Below are 17,166 nucleotides of genomic sequence, written 5' to 3'. Positions count from 1 at the left end.
TCGTCGTTAGTAGCTTTAAGACAAACAGTGTCATGCATCCCTTTTGCTATTGACTTGACAAATGGCTTTCTCCTTTTGTAGTTGAAATCCCATTACCTTATTGGGATTATAGAGTTATCGAGAACTAATTTAGTCTGTCAAGCCATGATTTAAACTATGGATTCACACTGTTTCATCTTTCTTCAATAAACTTTGCTTGTGTTAATCGTTACTTCTGTGTATGCAGGACTTTGACAAATCCTTTGTAAAGATGATTCCATAGGAACAAACAGGGGATAAAATTCAATACATTCAGGTTTTTTTGGAAGCTCATGGTATTAAATTTGACTTTCCCCTGCCTACTGTTTCTGCACTTAGTTATTGTAAAGACTTAGTGACACAAAGAGGGAATGTTGCACTAAAAAGACTCAAACTTTGGGTGACACCTACCTGAGCTGTCTAAATCAGGCTTCTGAAGTTCTGTATAAACTTTATCTGAACTTTGGATTATACCATGTTTATGCTGAGAACAAAGTCTTGGGATTTTGTTTGCTATTGTCTTCCATTATTTGACGTACGTTAGACAGGGATAATTGGATGCCCCTAGTTTGACTTGACAGGAATATTGCCTACAGGAAGCAAAACTTGTTTCAGTGTTCATAGATAGATAGATAGATACTTTATTGATCCTACAAGGGAAATTGTTGTGTTACAGCAGCATTATAAAGTATAAAGTATAAAAATAGTACAGTCTGCAATAAACACCAGTTAAGTTAAAGTGCCAAAGGCACCTGGTAAGAGCCTTATGCTATGGAGATAAATACAGCAATGATCAAAAGCAAAAAAAATGTACAAATGAAGTTAGTTAAAAAAAAACAGCGAAAGTAAGACTGACATTGTAAGAAAGCAGTGCAAATTACAATAATAAATAATAACTGTTATCTTAATCTAAGCTACATAAAGGTATAATACAAAATATGTTTGGGATCATAAGACACACAAAGCATTTTTAAATGAAAGCCTTCAATATTAGTGATATTTAGCATAGCTGGCAGCTTTACTACTAATGCACACAACAGATGGACACGCGTGCAACAGTACTATCGATTCCCGATGGCCATATTGTCAGACAAACATTTTTTCCCCATTTGCTACTTGATGACATTATGAACCACTTGACCCTTGACCTGTCTGCAGCTGTGGGCCATAAAATCCAGGCAGGTTGAATGAAAGCTCCTTACTAACTAACTCCATCAGTTGGGTCATTTTAAAACCCGAGTTTATCCTAACCAGGAAAATATACCAACCTTCAATATACCAACTTTTACCATTTGTGAATCACAAGATGCTTTACATTCTTAAAAACTGCCCTTCTGAGTTCACTGATGAGTTGTGATATATTGTTTAATAGACAAGAAAGCAGGAACATTATCAATTCCCCCGTAACTAATTCAGCTTTAGATGTACTTTAATTGATGTTTTACAGTCTTGTGTCTCCACAGCATATGGAGACTTGAGGAGATAATTATGCTGATTGGATCCAGCACTGGTCTGTTTATTACTCATCCACCACTTAAATGCTATTAAGCACTGCAGCCATGAGAAGAATGGAAAAACATTCTTTGTATAATGTCTGGCTTGCTTGATATGTGTGCATGTGCCTCTACAATGATAGGCCAACCAAGTGATTAGTGAATATCCTCTTCTTCCATCTCACCCTTTCCCCTTTCTTATACCAACACATGAACCCTCTGCACACCAACCCCCTGCATGTCCTCCTGCGTTACATCCATCAACCTTTCCTGCAGTCGTCTTTTCCTCCTTTCTGACGACTCCATGGGCAAAATGCTTTTCTCAATATATCCACTATCCCTGCTCTGTATGTGTCCCAAATGATCTCAGCCTTTAACTTTGTCTTCAAACTGCTCAGCCTAAGTTGTCACTCTCATATACTCATTTCTAATCTTGTTTTCAGGTCTGCCATGTCCAAACCATACATCATATTACGTTAGATTGATAAATGTTTAAATTATTGAGATTTTATTTTACTTTGCTTAATATCTGAAGATAATTCTGAATTTTTATTGCCAACCAGCTCATTGTTAATTGTTCCCTGATTTCTGATGTGGTGTTTTAGTTCGTTAACATATACTGTAGTTGTGGATGGTGTGTAAATGCACGATGCACACTTCAAACAGTTATCTGTGTTTATAAAATACACATATTTATCGCAGGTGAATCCATTTGCAATGCTAGTAAATTTTAAGACAGTAATGTTTAACAGATCCTTTCCTTTAGATTTTAGCAAAAACTTTAAAGTGTAATATTTTGCCATGGCTCTGTGTGGATGTTCATGTATGTGCTAATGCAACAGACTGTATGCGTTTGTGTATGTGGCATATGTGGTGGGATTGTGTGACAGTGTTGGTATAAGGTCTTCCTCGGTTCAGTCAGCAGCCTTCTAGTGCTGTCAGTGTCACTGAATTCACATGTGTCCAAACTACAGCGCTCCACCTGCCTTTCTTTTTGACTATCAGTCTCTATTCATCTGTCGCACACCCCAGTGTCCTGTCGCTCTCGCTCTGTCACTGTGTGCTGCTACGTTCACATTTATTTCTTTAAAAACACATCAAATTTATAGCAAAATCTTAGGACCCTGCTTATCTGTGTTAACCATGTCTGCTTATCTGTTTATGTCTGACTGTGTCAGCTTGTTTGTAATGGTTTATGTTTCCTTTAGTCGATCTGTGTCAGTGTGTTATTGGGTTGCGTGGCTCGCTGTTGCCCCAGCAGCAGGTCAGAAAACAGGGGTTACCAAACATGCACGCACAACTTAACACTGATCCGCACTGACGTAACAAGGACAGTCAGAGGACACTCACTCGACACACATCGGTTTTGATAGTGATGCCTGTGTTTGCGTATGTGTCTACTGTGCTTGCCTTAAGCACGCTGCCTGTCCTCGCAAACAGCAGGTGCTAACATATGGATGTTTGGTGTGTTGCAGTGTTGCGCCTCCTGAAAGAAGGTGTTGACCCCAACACTCCCATTTCCTCTGGGGGATCCTTGCTACACTTGGTAAGATATGTCCCTAACAGGAAGTGGCATTTTTTACACTCACATTCATCTTCCCTGGAATTCCTGCATTTCTAATGCACAGATTTAAAAAATCAGGACATTGTTATGTGTCCTCACAGAATGATATTGTCACTCATATAAATGTAACATGTTTATACTTATAACCGTTGTCCATGCCTTTATTTTTGCAAAAATGTATTACATTCCTCCGTGACAGTGGCAAAATTTTATTTACTACTGCTGGACATTTTTCCATATTTACAACTTATTAGTGTATGTGCACTGAACCACTCCTGTGGTTCCAATAAATCTAACAATACAGGGAGTGCAGAATTATTAGGCAAGTTGTATTTTTGAGGAATAATGTTATTATTGAACAACAACCATGTTCTCAATGAACCCAAAAACTCATTAATATCAAAGCTGAATGTTTTTGGAAGTAGTTTTTAGTTTGTTTTTAGTTTTAGCTATTTTAGGGGTATATCATTGTGTGCAGGTGACTATTACTGTGCATAATTATTAGGCAACTTAACAAAAAACAAATATATACCCATTTCAATTATTGATTTTTACCAGTGAAACCAATATAACATCTCCACATTCACAAATATACATTTCTGACATTCAAAAACAAAACAAAAACAAATCAGCGACCAATATAGCCACCTTTCTTTGCAAGGACACTCAAAAGCCTGCCATCCATGGATTCTGTCGGTGTTTTGATCTGTTCACCATCAACATTGCGTGCAGCAGCAACCACAGCCTCCCAGACACTGTTCAGAGAGGTGTACTGTTTTCCCTCCTTGTAAATCTCACATTTGATGATGGACCACAGGTTCTCAATGGGGTTCAGATCAGGTGAACAAGGAGGCCATGTCATTAGTTTTTCTTCTTTTATACCCTTTCTTGCCAGCCACGCTGTGGAGTACTTGGACGCGTGTGATGGAGCATTGTCCTGCATGAAAATCATGTTTTTCTTGAAGGATGCAGACTTCTTCCTGTACCACTGCTTGAAGAAGGTGTCTTCCAGAAACTGGCAGTAGGACTGGGAGTTGAGCTTGACTCCATCCTCAACCCGAAAAGGCCCCACAAGCTCATCTTTGATGATACCAGCCCAAACCAGTACTCCACCTCCACCTTGCTGGCGTCTGAGTCGGACTGGAGCTCTCTGCCCTTTACCAATCCAGCCACGGGCCCATCCATCTGGCCCATCAAGACTCACTCTCATTTCATCGGTCCATAAAACCTTAGAAAAACCAGTCTTGAGATGTTTCTTGGCCCAGTCTTGACGTTTCAGCTTGTGTGTCTTGTTCAGTGGTGGTCGTCTTTCAGCCTTTCTTACCTTGGCCATGTCTCTGAGTATTGCACACCTTGTGCTTTTGGGCACTCCAGTGATGTTGCAGCTCTGAAATATGGCCAAACTGGTGGCATCTTGGCAGCTGCACGCTTGACTTTTCTCAGTTCATGGGCAGTTATTTTGCGCCTTGGTTTTTCCACACGCTTCTTGCGACCCTGTTGACTATTCTGAATGAAACGCTTGATTGTTCGATGATCACGCTTCAGAAGCTTTGTAATTTTGAGACTGCTGCATCCCTCTGCAAGATATCTCACTATTTTTGACTTTTCTGAGCCTGTCAAGTCCTTCTTTTGACCCATTTTGCCAAAGGAAAGGACGTTGCCTAATAATTATGCACACCTGATATAGGGTGTTGATGTCATTAGACCACACCCCTTCTCATTACAGAGATGCACATCACCTAATATGCTTAATTGGTAGTAGGCTTTCGAGCCTATACAGCTTGGAGTAAGACAACATGCATGAAGAGGATGATGTGGACAAAATACTCATTTGCCTAATAATTCTGCACTCCCTGTACTGTAATTTCCTTCTTTTTGCATTCTGCAGTGTGCCCGCCATGACAATGTCTTTGCAGCAGAACTTCTGATTGAACGAGGCTTGAGCGTCAACCTGCAGGACGAAGACCTGTGGACAGCCCTACATGTAGCCTGTGTGTGTGACCATGCTGATATGGTGCTGCTGCTGCTGGTGGTGAGAAACACACATTAAAACATGACCATGCAGTATATTGGAAGGAAAAAAGAAAACATACAGAGACATTCAAGGACACACGTTTTGGCTGTAGTTGTAATTTTCTGGTTGATCTTTGCAATTCCAAGTGTGTCAGCTACAAATTAGATTAGTGTGTTGGACCTGGTTGGTACTCACGCTTCATTTAGAAGTAGCTTTGAACTACTGGCTCACATTAGTCATCAAGAATTTTCTGTCCAAGTGGAGCATCTTCCATTGATGAGGGGTTTTGTGTGGCTGAGGATCTGAAACAGAGCTTTTTATTCTTTCACAAATCCAGTTGAATCTCCGAAAATTAGGATATTTGGAATTCGGCATTTGCATCATATCAAAGAGAGACTATTCTGTGGAGAATGTCTTGACAAGAGCCCTGGTTGTACTGATTAGGTCCATAATGAGAGCAGTGCCAGCTGTAAGGGAGGGCATGCACATGAAGCCCAGTCACTGAGTGGGCTGAGTTTGCTGCGCTGGTGTTGATTAGACGCAGAGAGGGTTGCATGTGGTGTAGAACTGTGTAGAATCCAGTGGATTCTGGTTCTGCTGATTGGGTCCTGAGTGATTGGTGTTTCCTGTCTGTGGGAAAGGGAAGAGATTTTCCTGGGAGGAATGTATACGTTTGAAGTATTTCCCAGGAAAAAAGAATACAGATAATTAATAGTGTTTGTGTATTTGCGTGCATTTAATATCCCTACAAGCATGTGGGGTGCCTAGTTTGCTTAGGGAGGGTGTCCTGTATGTATCTCAAATGCACTTTAATGCAGTGACTTGTGTTTTCGGGGGCTTTCATGATGGGCAATGCCATGGGAGAGAAAGAGAGAGAGACAGAGATTGATTCTGTACTTTTCCCGTTCGCTATCAGGAAAGAACTAGTTCCTCATAAATTGGGCCATATTGACGCATAACTCTGCTCTGTTGGAAGAGAACAGGGGAAGAGGGAAGAAAAAGGAAGAACATTTGTTAGAAATTAAAAACTATGAGAAGTTCAGACATTTTTACAGCTTACCAACACAAAGTACAGTAAAGACTTGAGCCGTCCCTCATTTCTTTATATTTTGCTCGGAAAATGGGTGCAGAAATTTATTGAAATATTAAGACACAAGGGATCACAGTAAATTAAACAAACATTGACTTTGTGTGATTTTAGCTTGAGCATTATTATTTGGTGTTATGTGTATTTTGTTCTTGTAAATTTCTTTGTCAGGTCTTTTCTGGAATTCTTAAGTGCATTCAGACACTGTTCATCTGCTGCAGACTGGTTTTTAGACCTGCAACCTATTTTGTCCTCAACTTGTCCTCTGATTTTTTTTAATTTATCACTGGTTAAAAAATACTATTTTATGCTCTTCAAATTTTGTTATATTTGAAATTTTTTGTAGATTCAGTTAAAGAAACAGGAATAAACGATGTTGTTTTTGCAACAGGTTTCTAGTAATAAAGTATATAATAATAATAATATTTAAAATGAGTTCTTTGGTAAGCTGTCTGTTATGTGTAGACACATGAGTTAGGTTGCTTTTTATGCTTAGTAGTGTTAAGTGGTGTAATAAGCCAGAAAAAAAACATTCCTCTGAAAATGGTACAAGGATTGGGCTGAAATTGAGTGAAAAAGCAGCCAATGTCCAAAGAAAAACCTTGAAAGACCTTCAGAAAACCTGGAGAAATGCTCAGGACCACTGGAACCCAAAGAAGAAATGAGGGCTAGCTCAAGACTTTTGCACAGTACTGTATTTGGCTTTGCTTGTGCTTTCTGTGAGTGTGTCCCTGCGCATGCTCGTGACAACATTTGGGTGAAAGGAAGAAAACACTTTCCAACATTTGAGTTTTCAAAATGGTGCAAATTTCCTTGGGGTGAATTTTTCACTTCATAGTAAGACAAACGCTCGAGTTTCTTTTTTCTGCTATGAACAGCAAGGGAGTATAATTTCTGAAAGGAGAACCCAAGCTCTTTCAGTCTACCATGGCAAAAATAGCTTTAGTCCAACAGTATTTCCGATAGAGATCCAATATCCCTTTTCTTCTGTTTATTCATTTTGACACCCAACTCCTTCACCGCAGACTCTTGCCAATTTCCAGTCTTTCTGCTCTGTTGTCAGGCTGTTCCCTCGTCAGAGCTCTAATTGCAAGCTCTTCCCTGTGAATGTAACGGCTTTATTTAACAATGGCCTCACTCGAGGAGCTCGACTGGCACCCTTATCTTTGATTGGCACAAGAAGGAATAATGTTGCTAGTATATACTAATCTATTGTCTCCACTCCATCATCTCTTTTGCTATTTCCCTCCTTTTGTCCTCTGTTTCCCTGTCCTTGATTTCCAGTTCCTTCTCAGAGCAACAGAGTGCTTTTTTTGCTGACAGAGATGTTACCAAGCTTGTCATGTGGAAAAGTAGAGGGATGGGGGGAATGATTAGAAATATGAGTGAATTCCTTTTCTGCATCCGGATTGGCAGTAATGTTAATTCTCTTATCTCCTCCCTCCAAACAGCAGGAGAGCGAGCCATTTCTAAGCTCTGTCATTCCCAGCCCATTTCCAAACCCCTTCCAGAAACCATTGACACTCCAGTTCTGGTAAATGTTTGTTATTGACACCCTAGTAGGATTAACTCGCAGTTCAGAGTGGAAAATGCTACAGCTATATTTCCCAAAATGTATAAAATGGGAATAAAGATTCAAATATTTGCAGATCTTTAAAACCCTTTGTTTAATTGTAAATAGGACAGAGGCTAAAATTCATATTTCAGTTGCTCAGCAGTTTAGAGGCTTCTTTTTTGCACTTTTTGTTCCATCCCAACCAAATGTTTTCAGCAAGTAACAGGAGTTGACTGCAGGCAGGTCCTTTTAGAACCCAAGCTCTTTAACTATGAAGCCATGTGACTGGTATACATTTAGACAGGCCTGTCCTGACACAGGTGTCGTCGAGATGGCAGCATCTGTGAAAGCACGATTGGTGCCTTCACAGACATGCAACATACACTAACACACCCCCAGTGTCACTGGAAATGTTGGAATTTCTGTGAAAGTCAGATTGTTCCTCTTGTCTTTAGTCTGGAGGCTCTGTTTTGGTTCCTGTCAAAGTTTCTACCTTTTGAAACAAAACCACTTCTGTTTTTTTTTCCTTTTATTTTCTCATTTTCTGTGAAATGCTACACAGCAAAATCTCCAGTGTTAATTTAACACTGGAGATTTTGCTGTGTAGCTTTCAGTCTTGTGCTAGGAGAGGAATGGAATCACGTGATCGACTGGAAGCAGTTTCTCTTGCAAAATGTAATTTCCTGTCTTACTGCTCAAAATCCAGCACGGGTACAGTCGTTGAATTAACCCACTTTCCATGCTTGTAAATAATGAATTTAGAACTTGTGAACTCCGAGTCCTTTGAAGTCAGACGTTTAACAGCAAGCCTCTGGCTGCACTGAACTTCACTTGACATCAGTTGAAATCACTCTCTCTGCCTCTCTGCTAATAATGCAGTGCAACCCCCAAACATCACAGTGGTTCATCAGGCAACTGTTGCTTAGTCGTTTAGTGCATTATAAGCTAGGTCCCAGAAAACTGCTCGTAATATTAGCAGGAAATGTATTACGTACTCTTTATTTTGGGACATTCATATTTGCATTCATCGGGTAGATTTTCATCCCCCTCGCTTTTTCATTCAACCTATACTTTTGACAATTTTTTTTTTTATATTCATTTTTGTTTTTCAGTAGAATGAAAAGATTTTCTGTGCTGCACATTACTTAAAATCTTTATGAAATCATGACTCCTTATTTTCCTGCAACATCTGCTCTTTTTGTAAAAGCAAGCAAAATTGTCACAAAAGTAAAACATGGGAACAGAAGAGTAGGTTGAAGGTCTAAATGATTCTATGTGTAGATTGCACTGCTGTTCTGAGCTGTGGTTGGGGCTATGGCTATGATCCGACTACAATCGATTTCAGTAAAAGTAGCATTTTTTTTGTCTAGGCTACATAAATTGTCAGAAGAACAGCTGTAGACAGCTGTATTGATTAAGACAGAAGCTTACTGGTCTGTCAGACATACGTTGGACTGATGCCTCATCGTATGCGAGCTGTCAGTGCTGGTTAGCTTTTCACACCGAAGGTGTCCAGCTCAGCAGTAACTACCCCAGGGACAGCTTTCAACACACATTTACTAGTTGTTATTGATTTTTAGCAGTCACTGTGTTTAACAACTGCCATTATGAACCACAGGGAGTTTGGCATTAACAGATTTCCATCTCTGGGATGTCTTTGGTGGATCCATCATAATGGTGCTGGCTTGTGTGGGGCTCACAACTCAACTTTATAACCCCTTTGCACTACGCTTGACTGCCAGACAACACAAACCCATTTATATCTGTCAGCAATTATCATGTGTGATTTTGTCACTGGATTGGTGGTGCCTAGTGCTCCTGCTTCATAATCTGTGTCTGTTGGCTGAGGTCTGTGTGCCATAATACCTTTTTTTGTTCCTAAATGACAGTTGGTTGTTATTGTTAGAACTTGTACAGCTAAACCAGCATTTTTACATTCATACAATGAGTTTCTCTGCTGATTTCCTTCTTGTGATTGTTTCACTCTCGGATGAAAAGCCCTGTCTTATAACAGTATCAGGTGCAGGATTATGTCCTGCTTGTGCAGTTTTAACCTTCTCAGAATGGGCAGCAACATATTTCCACAATTTTGTTGTACATGTACAGTGACAGTAAAGGGCTGTTCTATTCTCTTATTCTATATGTTTAAATGTTTTTTCTGGATGCTTTTTGTAGAGGTGTATAGGTGTGGATGTTTAGAGAGGACATAATGTATCTGTCTGTCAGGTAATAACTTCATTCTGCTGCACATCTATTTACCGCTACTGAATCTTGATGGTAAACGTGTGGATTAGCACACTTCTCCTCCCACTGTGTAATACTCACATGCATGCTAAGAGAGGCACCATGAGAACTCCTTTCAGGTTTATTAGGACGTTTTGCAGATTACCACTGGGTGCAAAGCACCATAAGTGTTTGAGGGAGTGAGGGTGGAGTGTGTGTTTGTGTAGTTGCTGTGTGGGTTTGGCAGAGGGGGGATAATTGTGCCCCCTTAATGCGCACTCCCACTCTGACTTACTCGTCATCATCTCATATCTTGCTCTTCTCAAGCTGTGTTTCACATTGTGATAAGGCTTTTTTTTTTTTCATGAATAGTCATGAAGCACCAGCTGATAGTTAATGTTAATTAATTCTCTTTGTTAACCCCCAGCTCACCCTCATAAGTGAGCAAAAAGAGCTCCCACTGGACAGCACAGATGGATGCACAATGAAGCTGTGGATCTCACTGGAACACATTTCAGATCAGTCAAAACTGAATTCAGTGTCCCTGAATCAGAAATGTTCCCTTTTCATTTTATTTATTTCTTTTAATAAAATACGTCTGTTATTTGTAAGACAACTGGACAGATAAAGTTTATTTCGAAGTTTGTTTTTTCTCATGATTTTGCTGATTGGTTTTCAGAGCACTAAGGTTAACAGCTTTCGTGCAGTTCAGTAAGCTTGCTCCCTCTTTGCATTTTCAGTTTTCTTTTCTTTCCCCAGCCCCTCCATCGCTGCCTGCCTGAGGACTAGACCATAAATCTCTTTGCCACACTCCAAACAGGTCGTTAGAAATCTATTAACTATAAATATTAAACAAGGACCGTCAGTTAGTCTCTCATCCCTATTGTCAGATCTCGTCCTTCTCTGAGAGCTACATTGACTTGCTTTTTTATGTTTTAGTCAAACAGCAGGAAGCATTTTATGGTTGGATGCTGACAACTGGCAATTACTAAAAAAAAAAAGAAAAGAAGACAGCGGGAAGGCCCTGTCAGCGTCACTGTAACTAGAGTACATATTGCTCAGCTTGCACACCTTTGTGGTTTACAGGTTAAGAGGTGCATTTTTGGTGGGGAATTTCCTTTCAAGAGAAACAATAAACCATAGAGTGAACACTGATTGTTGACGACTGTCATCAGGCAATCATTAAAGGTTCCAGAGGGAGGCCTCTTGTGTTATCTTATGCTCTGACAGCATCCCTGTTGAATGAACACATATTAATCTTGTCACACACACACACTGACCTGTGTGATCCCAGGCAGTGTTAACCAATGCACCCACTTTTTACTGCCCCCCCAGGCAGTGATTTAATAATGGCTTTAATTCAGTGTATTGTCTGTTAGCATCTCCATGGCGCTGCTCAGGTATATCCCTCTGGGAAGCCAAGATAATTACTCCCAATTTATCATCTCTTCAAGTCTGATGAATGGCTCAGGGTACATGCTTAAACAGAGTTTGCTCGTAAATTATTTTTCTTGTCTTTTTTCTGTCCTGCGTTTGGAAGGCTGGAGTGAACATTTTGCTTCAGGACATCAATGGAAACATTCCTCTGGACTACGCCATTGAGGGGACGGAGACCAGCTACATCCTCCGAAAACACTTGGAGGAAAACGGTAAAGTTGGTATTTAATGTGTGTTAACTCTTCCCAAACAAATCCAATGGCTCACTTCTGTTATGTCACACCCTTTTTTCAAAGAGGAAAAAAAAATCCTAATGACTACATTTGTCTTGCTTGGGACGTATTTGGATGTTATGTTATACCTGCAGCTAAACATGAGTTGCTCTGTGTGTGTACTTGTGCATGAAGGTGAGGCACACCCACAGGCATAATTGTGGTATATCGTGAATGGGGCACTAGTCTCTTAAAAAAGGTGAAGGTTAACAGCAAAGTAGGAAATTAAAGAGACAGAGGCGCAGGGAGAGGAAAGCGGTATAGGCAGAGACGCATGAGGGCAGAAGGAGAAGAAAATATATAGAAAAAAATATCGAGAGACATGCAGAGAATGAAGAACGGGAATCATGCTGACAAAGCTGGATAGAAACAGATGATGACAATGATTGAGGATTTTCCCTCACCCATCTGCCACACATGAGGCTGCGCTGAATAACATGACAAATGCAAGCTTGTGAGTGGAGACGGCGAACTCATCGAGCTCAGAGCACCCTGCACATGGGCGCACATCCAGCCTCTGAGTCTTTTGAGTCTGCTTCTGTCTGTCAGCCCCTGTGGTGATCCCCCCCCCCCCCCACCGCGCCAACCTGCAGCACCTCTGACCCTCCCCCATCAACCCAACCCGCCACCACCCATCCACCACACCACACCGCCCAATCGCATTTGGTTTTGCCACCATAAAACATACTTTTTCTCACACAGCCTCGCTCAGCCTCTGTTGCTATAGCAACCTGGCTGCATGCGCTCTCACCCCATCAAGTTTGCGTGGTTATAGGAGAACGACAGACTTTCCGTGTGTGTCTGCATCAGGATATTTTTTGTACTCCGCCATGCCATCGGTTTCTTTAAAAATCGTCTAGCTCATTCTCACTGTTCTCGTTAAGTCACTGACGGTTTAATCCACCACTGGATTCCCACAGTTTCTGGCAAGCTGTGGATTTTTTTTTACTATCAGTATGTCTTAAAGGCCTCCACACCCAGAGGCTCTAATTTGTTTGGAAACACAGTACTATTGATTACCTGATTTAATCACGGCTGTTTGGAAAAGTCCTATTAGTTAGTGCCCTCAAGCTTATCGCACTGAAATATAGATTGACTGACAATCAATCTACATTATTACAGCAACCAAAGTAAGGTGTGCAGTGTGTATTTAATTATGAAAAGATACATAGATCTTCATTGTTTGGGATAGATGCGCTTGTAAACCTCTGTTTGTCTTTGATGGCCCTGTTACAGAGGTCACAGGGTGGAGCAAGTGTCGGTATTTTAATTTTCATTGTTGAGCGCAGGGCCAGCTCTCTCCTTATATGATGTCGTTCACAACTGCTAATATAAAACAACGCGTGAATCTCAGATTTAGTCCCGTAAACAGTTTAGCTCTGCAGGAGTGTAGGAATGAGCTACAACCAAGTAGCTCATTCCTTTAGACTGCAAAAGTCAGTAAACCACTTTGTTTTAAGCAGTTTAGTCTAGTAAGTTTAAAAGAATATGTATCTGGCTTTGATTTATTGCTGCAGTTAAAAGGTCAAAAATTGTCTGGGATCAAACTACATCAAAACTGTTTCTTTTATGTTAACATTTTTGCACAGAATAAGTAAAACAAGTAATGGCTCTTTCCAGACAAGCTTAGCTGTAGACTCAAACCCTTTGTCAGCCAAGAGCTTTATTGAATAGTTCTCTTAGTCTAGGGCAAGGCATGTCTGGGAAACTAGCTTACAGTGCATTTGTCAGTGAGATGTAGGCTTTTCCCCTTTGTTGCGTTAGCTGCTTCAACCTTCATGCAATGCTGAGTTAACCATTTCCTGGTTCCAGCGTTATCCACTGAAATATGAGTTTTATCAACATTCCCGTTCAATTCTTTGCAAGATAATGAGTCAGATTATTTGGAACTATTCCTTTAAGCATGCCAACTAAAGACTTACTGTAACACAAGTTTCTCAGTTATGGTGGTGTTTTTTTTAGGTGTGGATGTGTCATCCATGCATGCCATGAAGATTCAGCGACCCAGCACCATGCTCTCTGATGTTAGACAGCTTGTAGCCTCAGGGGGAAGCCTCAATCAGCCCAATGAAGAAGGAATTACTCTGGTATGTAAAAGCACACATGTGTTAGGATGTAAAAGCTTTCTGTTGCACTTAAACTTACAATTTCTCTTTGCTGCTCTCTCTCTCTCTGAAGCTCCACATTGCATGTGCGAGTGGTTACAGAGAAGTGGTGTCTGTGCTACTGCAGAGCGGTGCAGATCCTCATCCTGCTGACAACAACTTTTGGACCCCTCTCCACCTGGCTGCTAAATATGGACAGGTAACCCACAGCTGCACAGAAAGCCAGCATGTTATGGACGTTGATTAAATAGTCCCCTAAGTTAAACTCAGTAATGAAAAGATGAGAAAAATTTGTGATAGATTATTCCAGAGAGAAGCGCGCCTCCCGTTACCTTATACACACTCTGATAAGCTGTTCTTCTTCGTTCAGTCGATCAGAAACAGGCACACAGGAGGACTCTGTGTATGAATTTGTTACAACAAATGCATACAGCACTCTAGATTAGCAGTTTAATGGCTTCTCTCAGAAGAGAGGAGATTGATTTCCAGATGAGATGGTGGAACAGGAAGGGAATAGGATCTGCTGGTTTGGGAGGGTTCCAGCTTTGAAGAGAGGAGACTGATCACATTCAGATCTTGCTGACCCAACTAGTTATTTAATTACATTCTGGGCTGTGTGCTTGGCTGCTGACAAAGAGATTTTATTCATTTGGTGTGTTGAGTCGTTCTGTCTTTGGTTTATCTGTTCTCACGCTATGTTTTTTTCCTGTGTGTTTTAAAAATATTTTTCTTTATCTCTGTGCCTTTTAGCCTTTCCCAGTTTCATTCACAGGGATCTTCTGATTTAGTTTTCTCTCTCCCCTCTTACTGAATTCCTCTCTGTAGTTGCTTCATGATCAGATTATAGCTATTCAGTAAGCTTAAATGTATAACTCCACATAATTCTCTTTTTAAATTGAATTTTAACCTTCTTCCATGTCTTTGTTTTTACAAAAGCCATGCTGTGTGTGTTTGTAAGTGTTCTATGTAATATGTAAGTATATTTGACTTAAGAGTGTCAGTGTGGAGGATTGGAAAATCGATTAGGTTTCCCTCGCAGTGCGTAATATCCCATCAGCTCTTTACTGGTGCCAGTGCTTTCTTTCCTGCATACAAACTACTCCCAGAGCCTGCTTAACATTTACCTTCTGGTGTCTTCTTCTTATACTGGTTAGTGTGGCTGGGACGAGACTTTATGGCTGCAAATGTGTGCAAGTATCCAGCTAAGTAAATCGTTAGTTCTGCTAGTAAGAAGTTCTTCTGACACGAGTCCCAAGCAGACGATTTCTTTGTAAAGACTCGCTGGAAACTGTAACACCGACCGGTGCATTAGACCTAAAAACCCCATGTGGAGTGTGGTATTCACACTAGACTGACCCTTTAAGAAGATGTATGACCTTATTACTGTAGCTAATTAAGCTTACCTCTCTCGGTCTTGTGATAAGTTAGACCCTGGCTCTTGGCTTCCCTGATTTGACTCAGGGCTTTTCAACTTGTGTTCTCTCGAGGGAGACATTTTTAAATACTTTTGTGTTGGATTTTGCAACTAAGTGACAGGGTATTAAAATGCGGCGCTGCAGGGATTTGGATTAATTTATTCAGTTTTATAATGAAGTTACACGTGAAGGCTGTGGAAATATAGCAGCATCATGATTTTATATAACAGGTTCATTTTTCTGAAGGACTTTAATGTTAATGTCAGGTTTTGCATTGTGTGACAAATATTAAAGGGACATGTGGGCTTTTCCCCAAAACTACTCTGTCTGTGGGAATCTACATCACCACTGAGTTTGCCTTGTCCCTGCTGAACCGCCGTGTACTGATAGCCATTTCGTAGTGCTCCTTTAATCTTTGACCCACTCAGGAGTTCAGATCTCGTGGTGCTGCTGACGAGCTGTCAGTATTTATAGAGCGCGAGTGTCGCTGACGGCATTTGTGTACAGTAGAGACGCTGTAAACTGATTGCTGAACAGCTGTTGACATGGGTCAGAGCAAGTCTACAGAATGTGCTGAGTCACTCCCCCATGTACGTTGATGATGCCTTGTTGCTATGCAGTACTTCAAAGAATCTGAAATGTGAACTGTGACTTACAGAAAAGTATGTTGGTACATTTGGTATTGGAGATGCATGAAGTTGGGCAGTAGTATTGAATAAAATGATAAACATCAGCACTCCAGAGACCAAGATATCCTGACCTTTGGTAAATCGCAATTTGATTGTGTCATTTGTCAGACTCTTTTCACATTGTTGTTCCCAGGACAATCCCCAGACTTGGAAACCTCCTCTGGCCCTGCAGGAAACAAAACACAACTGCATTTATAAGCTCACAAAACTAACCTTGATGTGTAAAATCTATGGAGGGCCTTGTTATTGATTTCTTTTCTTTTCTTTACAAAGTAGAGGTCTAAAAGTTTCAACACTGTGCAAAATGTACAGAAGAGCAAAATGGGAAGACATTCACAGATCAATAAAAAATGTGTCTTCAAATTGTGGAACAATTTCAGAGTAATGTTCCTCAATGTAAAATTGTAGAGACTCATAATTGTCTCATGAATATCTCATAATCTACAGTACATAATATCATCAGAGGATTTAGAGGATTTGGAGAAAGCTCTGGGTGCAAGGAACAAGGCTGTAAATCAGTATTGGATGCCCGTGATCTTCAGCCCCTCAGACTGCACAGCATTAAAAACAGGCACGATTCTGTAATGGTAATCTCAGGGCTTCAGGAACAGTCTGTGAACACTGTTCAAAGTGCTATCCACAAATGCAGGTTAAAGCCCTATCATTGCGAAGAAGAAACCAAATGTGAGCGTGATTCAGAAACACTGATGTCTTCTCTGGGCCAAAGCTCATTTAAAGGCTTTACATTTTCTCACTTTAAACATTTGATATTATTCTAAGCCTCTATTATCTATCTGTGGGTTTATGAGTCTTATAAATCATTCAGTTTTTATTTGTATTTTACACAGCATCCCAAGATTTTTTGGAATTGGAACATTTAAATATTTTGTTCTCACTGAAGGACACTTTCTGTTTATTGGTAGTTTTGCTGGATGGTAACCTTTAGTTAGAACATTATTACAGTTATTGCTGCATAAAAATGTAAAGTGCTCTCTTTTAACAGCGCTTGTTATGTTAGAGTTAAATGGAGCTGTCCTTAAACTCATTGCATCTCTCCCATGTTGTAGTGAAAATCCTTCTTTCCAGTAATTTGAGTCCCACTAAAAATACCTGCTGTATACTAATCCAAAATACTTTATCCATATCAAGCTGTGCATCACACTTTGTGAGCAAAGACGGGTGGTGAAAGAGACAGTCGCTCTGTGCAGAAATGATAGTAGACAGCTATGGGGTTCTTTCACTGTGACATGTAATGGGAGATGGGCTCATTATTAAAGGAGCTCTTCGGTCAGAG

General features: G+C 40.4%; 1 protein-coding gene across 2 annotated transcripts in view; it reads left to right on the top strand.

The window, feature by feature from the left end:
• Positions 1-17,166, top strand: part of myo16 (myosin XVI) — a 92,381-nt gene that overhangs the window by 12,498 nt on the left and 62,717 nt on the right. For both annotated transcript variants that reach the window (XR_014915459.1, XM_085433738.1), the window contains exons 3-7: positions 2,987-3,057; positions 4,964-5,107; positions 11,495-11,603; positions 13,626-13,750; positions 13,842-13,967. Coding sequence is in view for 1 of the 2 variants with exons in the window: in XM_085433738.1 (XP_085289864.1) it covers positions 2,987-3,057; positions 4,964-5,107; positions 11,495-11,603; positions 13,626-13,750; positions 13,842-13,967 (575 nt within the window). In the remaining variant the exon portion in view is untranslated. The remainder of the gene's footprint in view (positions 1-2,986; positions 3,058-4,963; positions 5,108-11,494; positions 11,604-13,625; positions 13,751-13,841; positions 13,968-17,166) is intronic.

This window comes from Copadichromis virginalis, linkage group LG16 (genome assembly GCF_057382275.1).
Source record: "Copadichromis virginalis isolate Kocher_CV1m ecotype Utaka linkage group LG16, C_Virginalis_male_GT1.1, whole genome shotgun sequence".
Classification (NCBI taxonomy): domain Eukaryota; kingdom Metazoa; phylum Chordata; class Actinopteri; order Cichliformes; family Cichlidae; genus Copadichromis; species Copadichromis virginalis.
The sequence above is the reverse complement of the archived record's forward strand: the minus strand, read 5'-3'. Positions and strand labels throughout refer to the sequence as shown.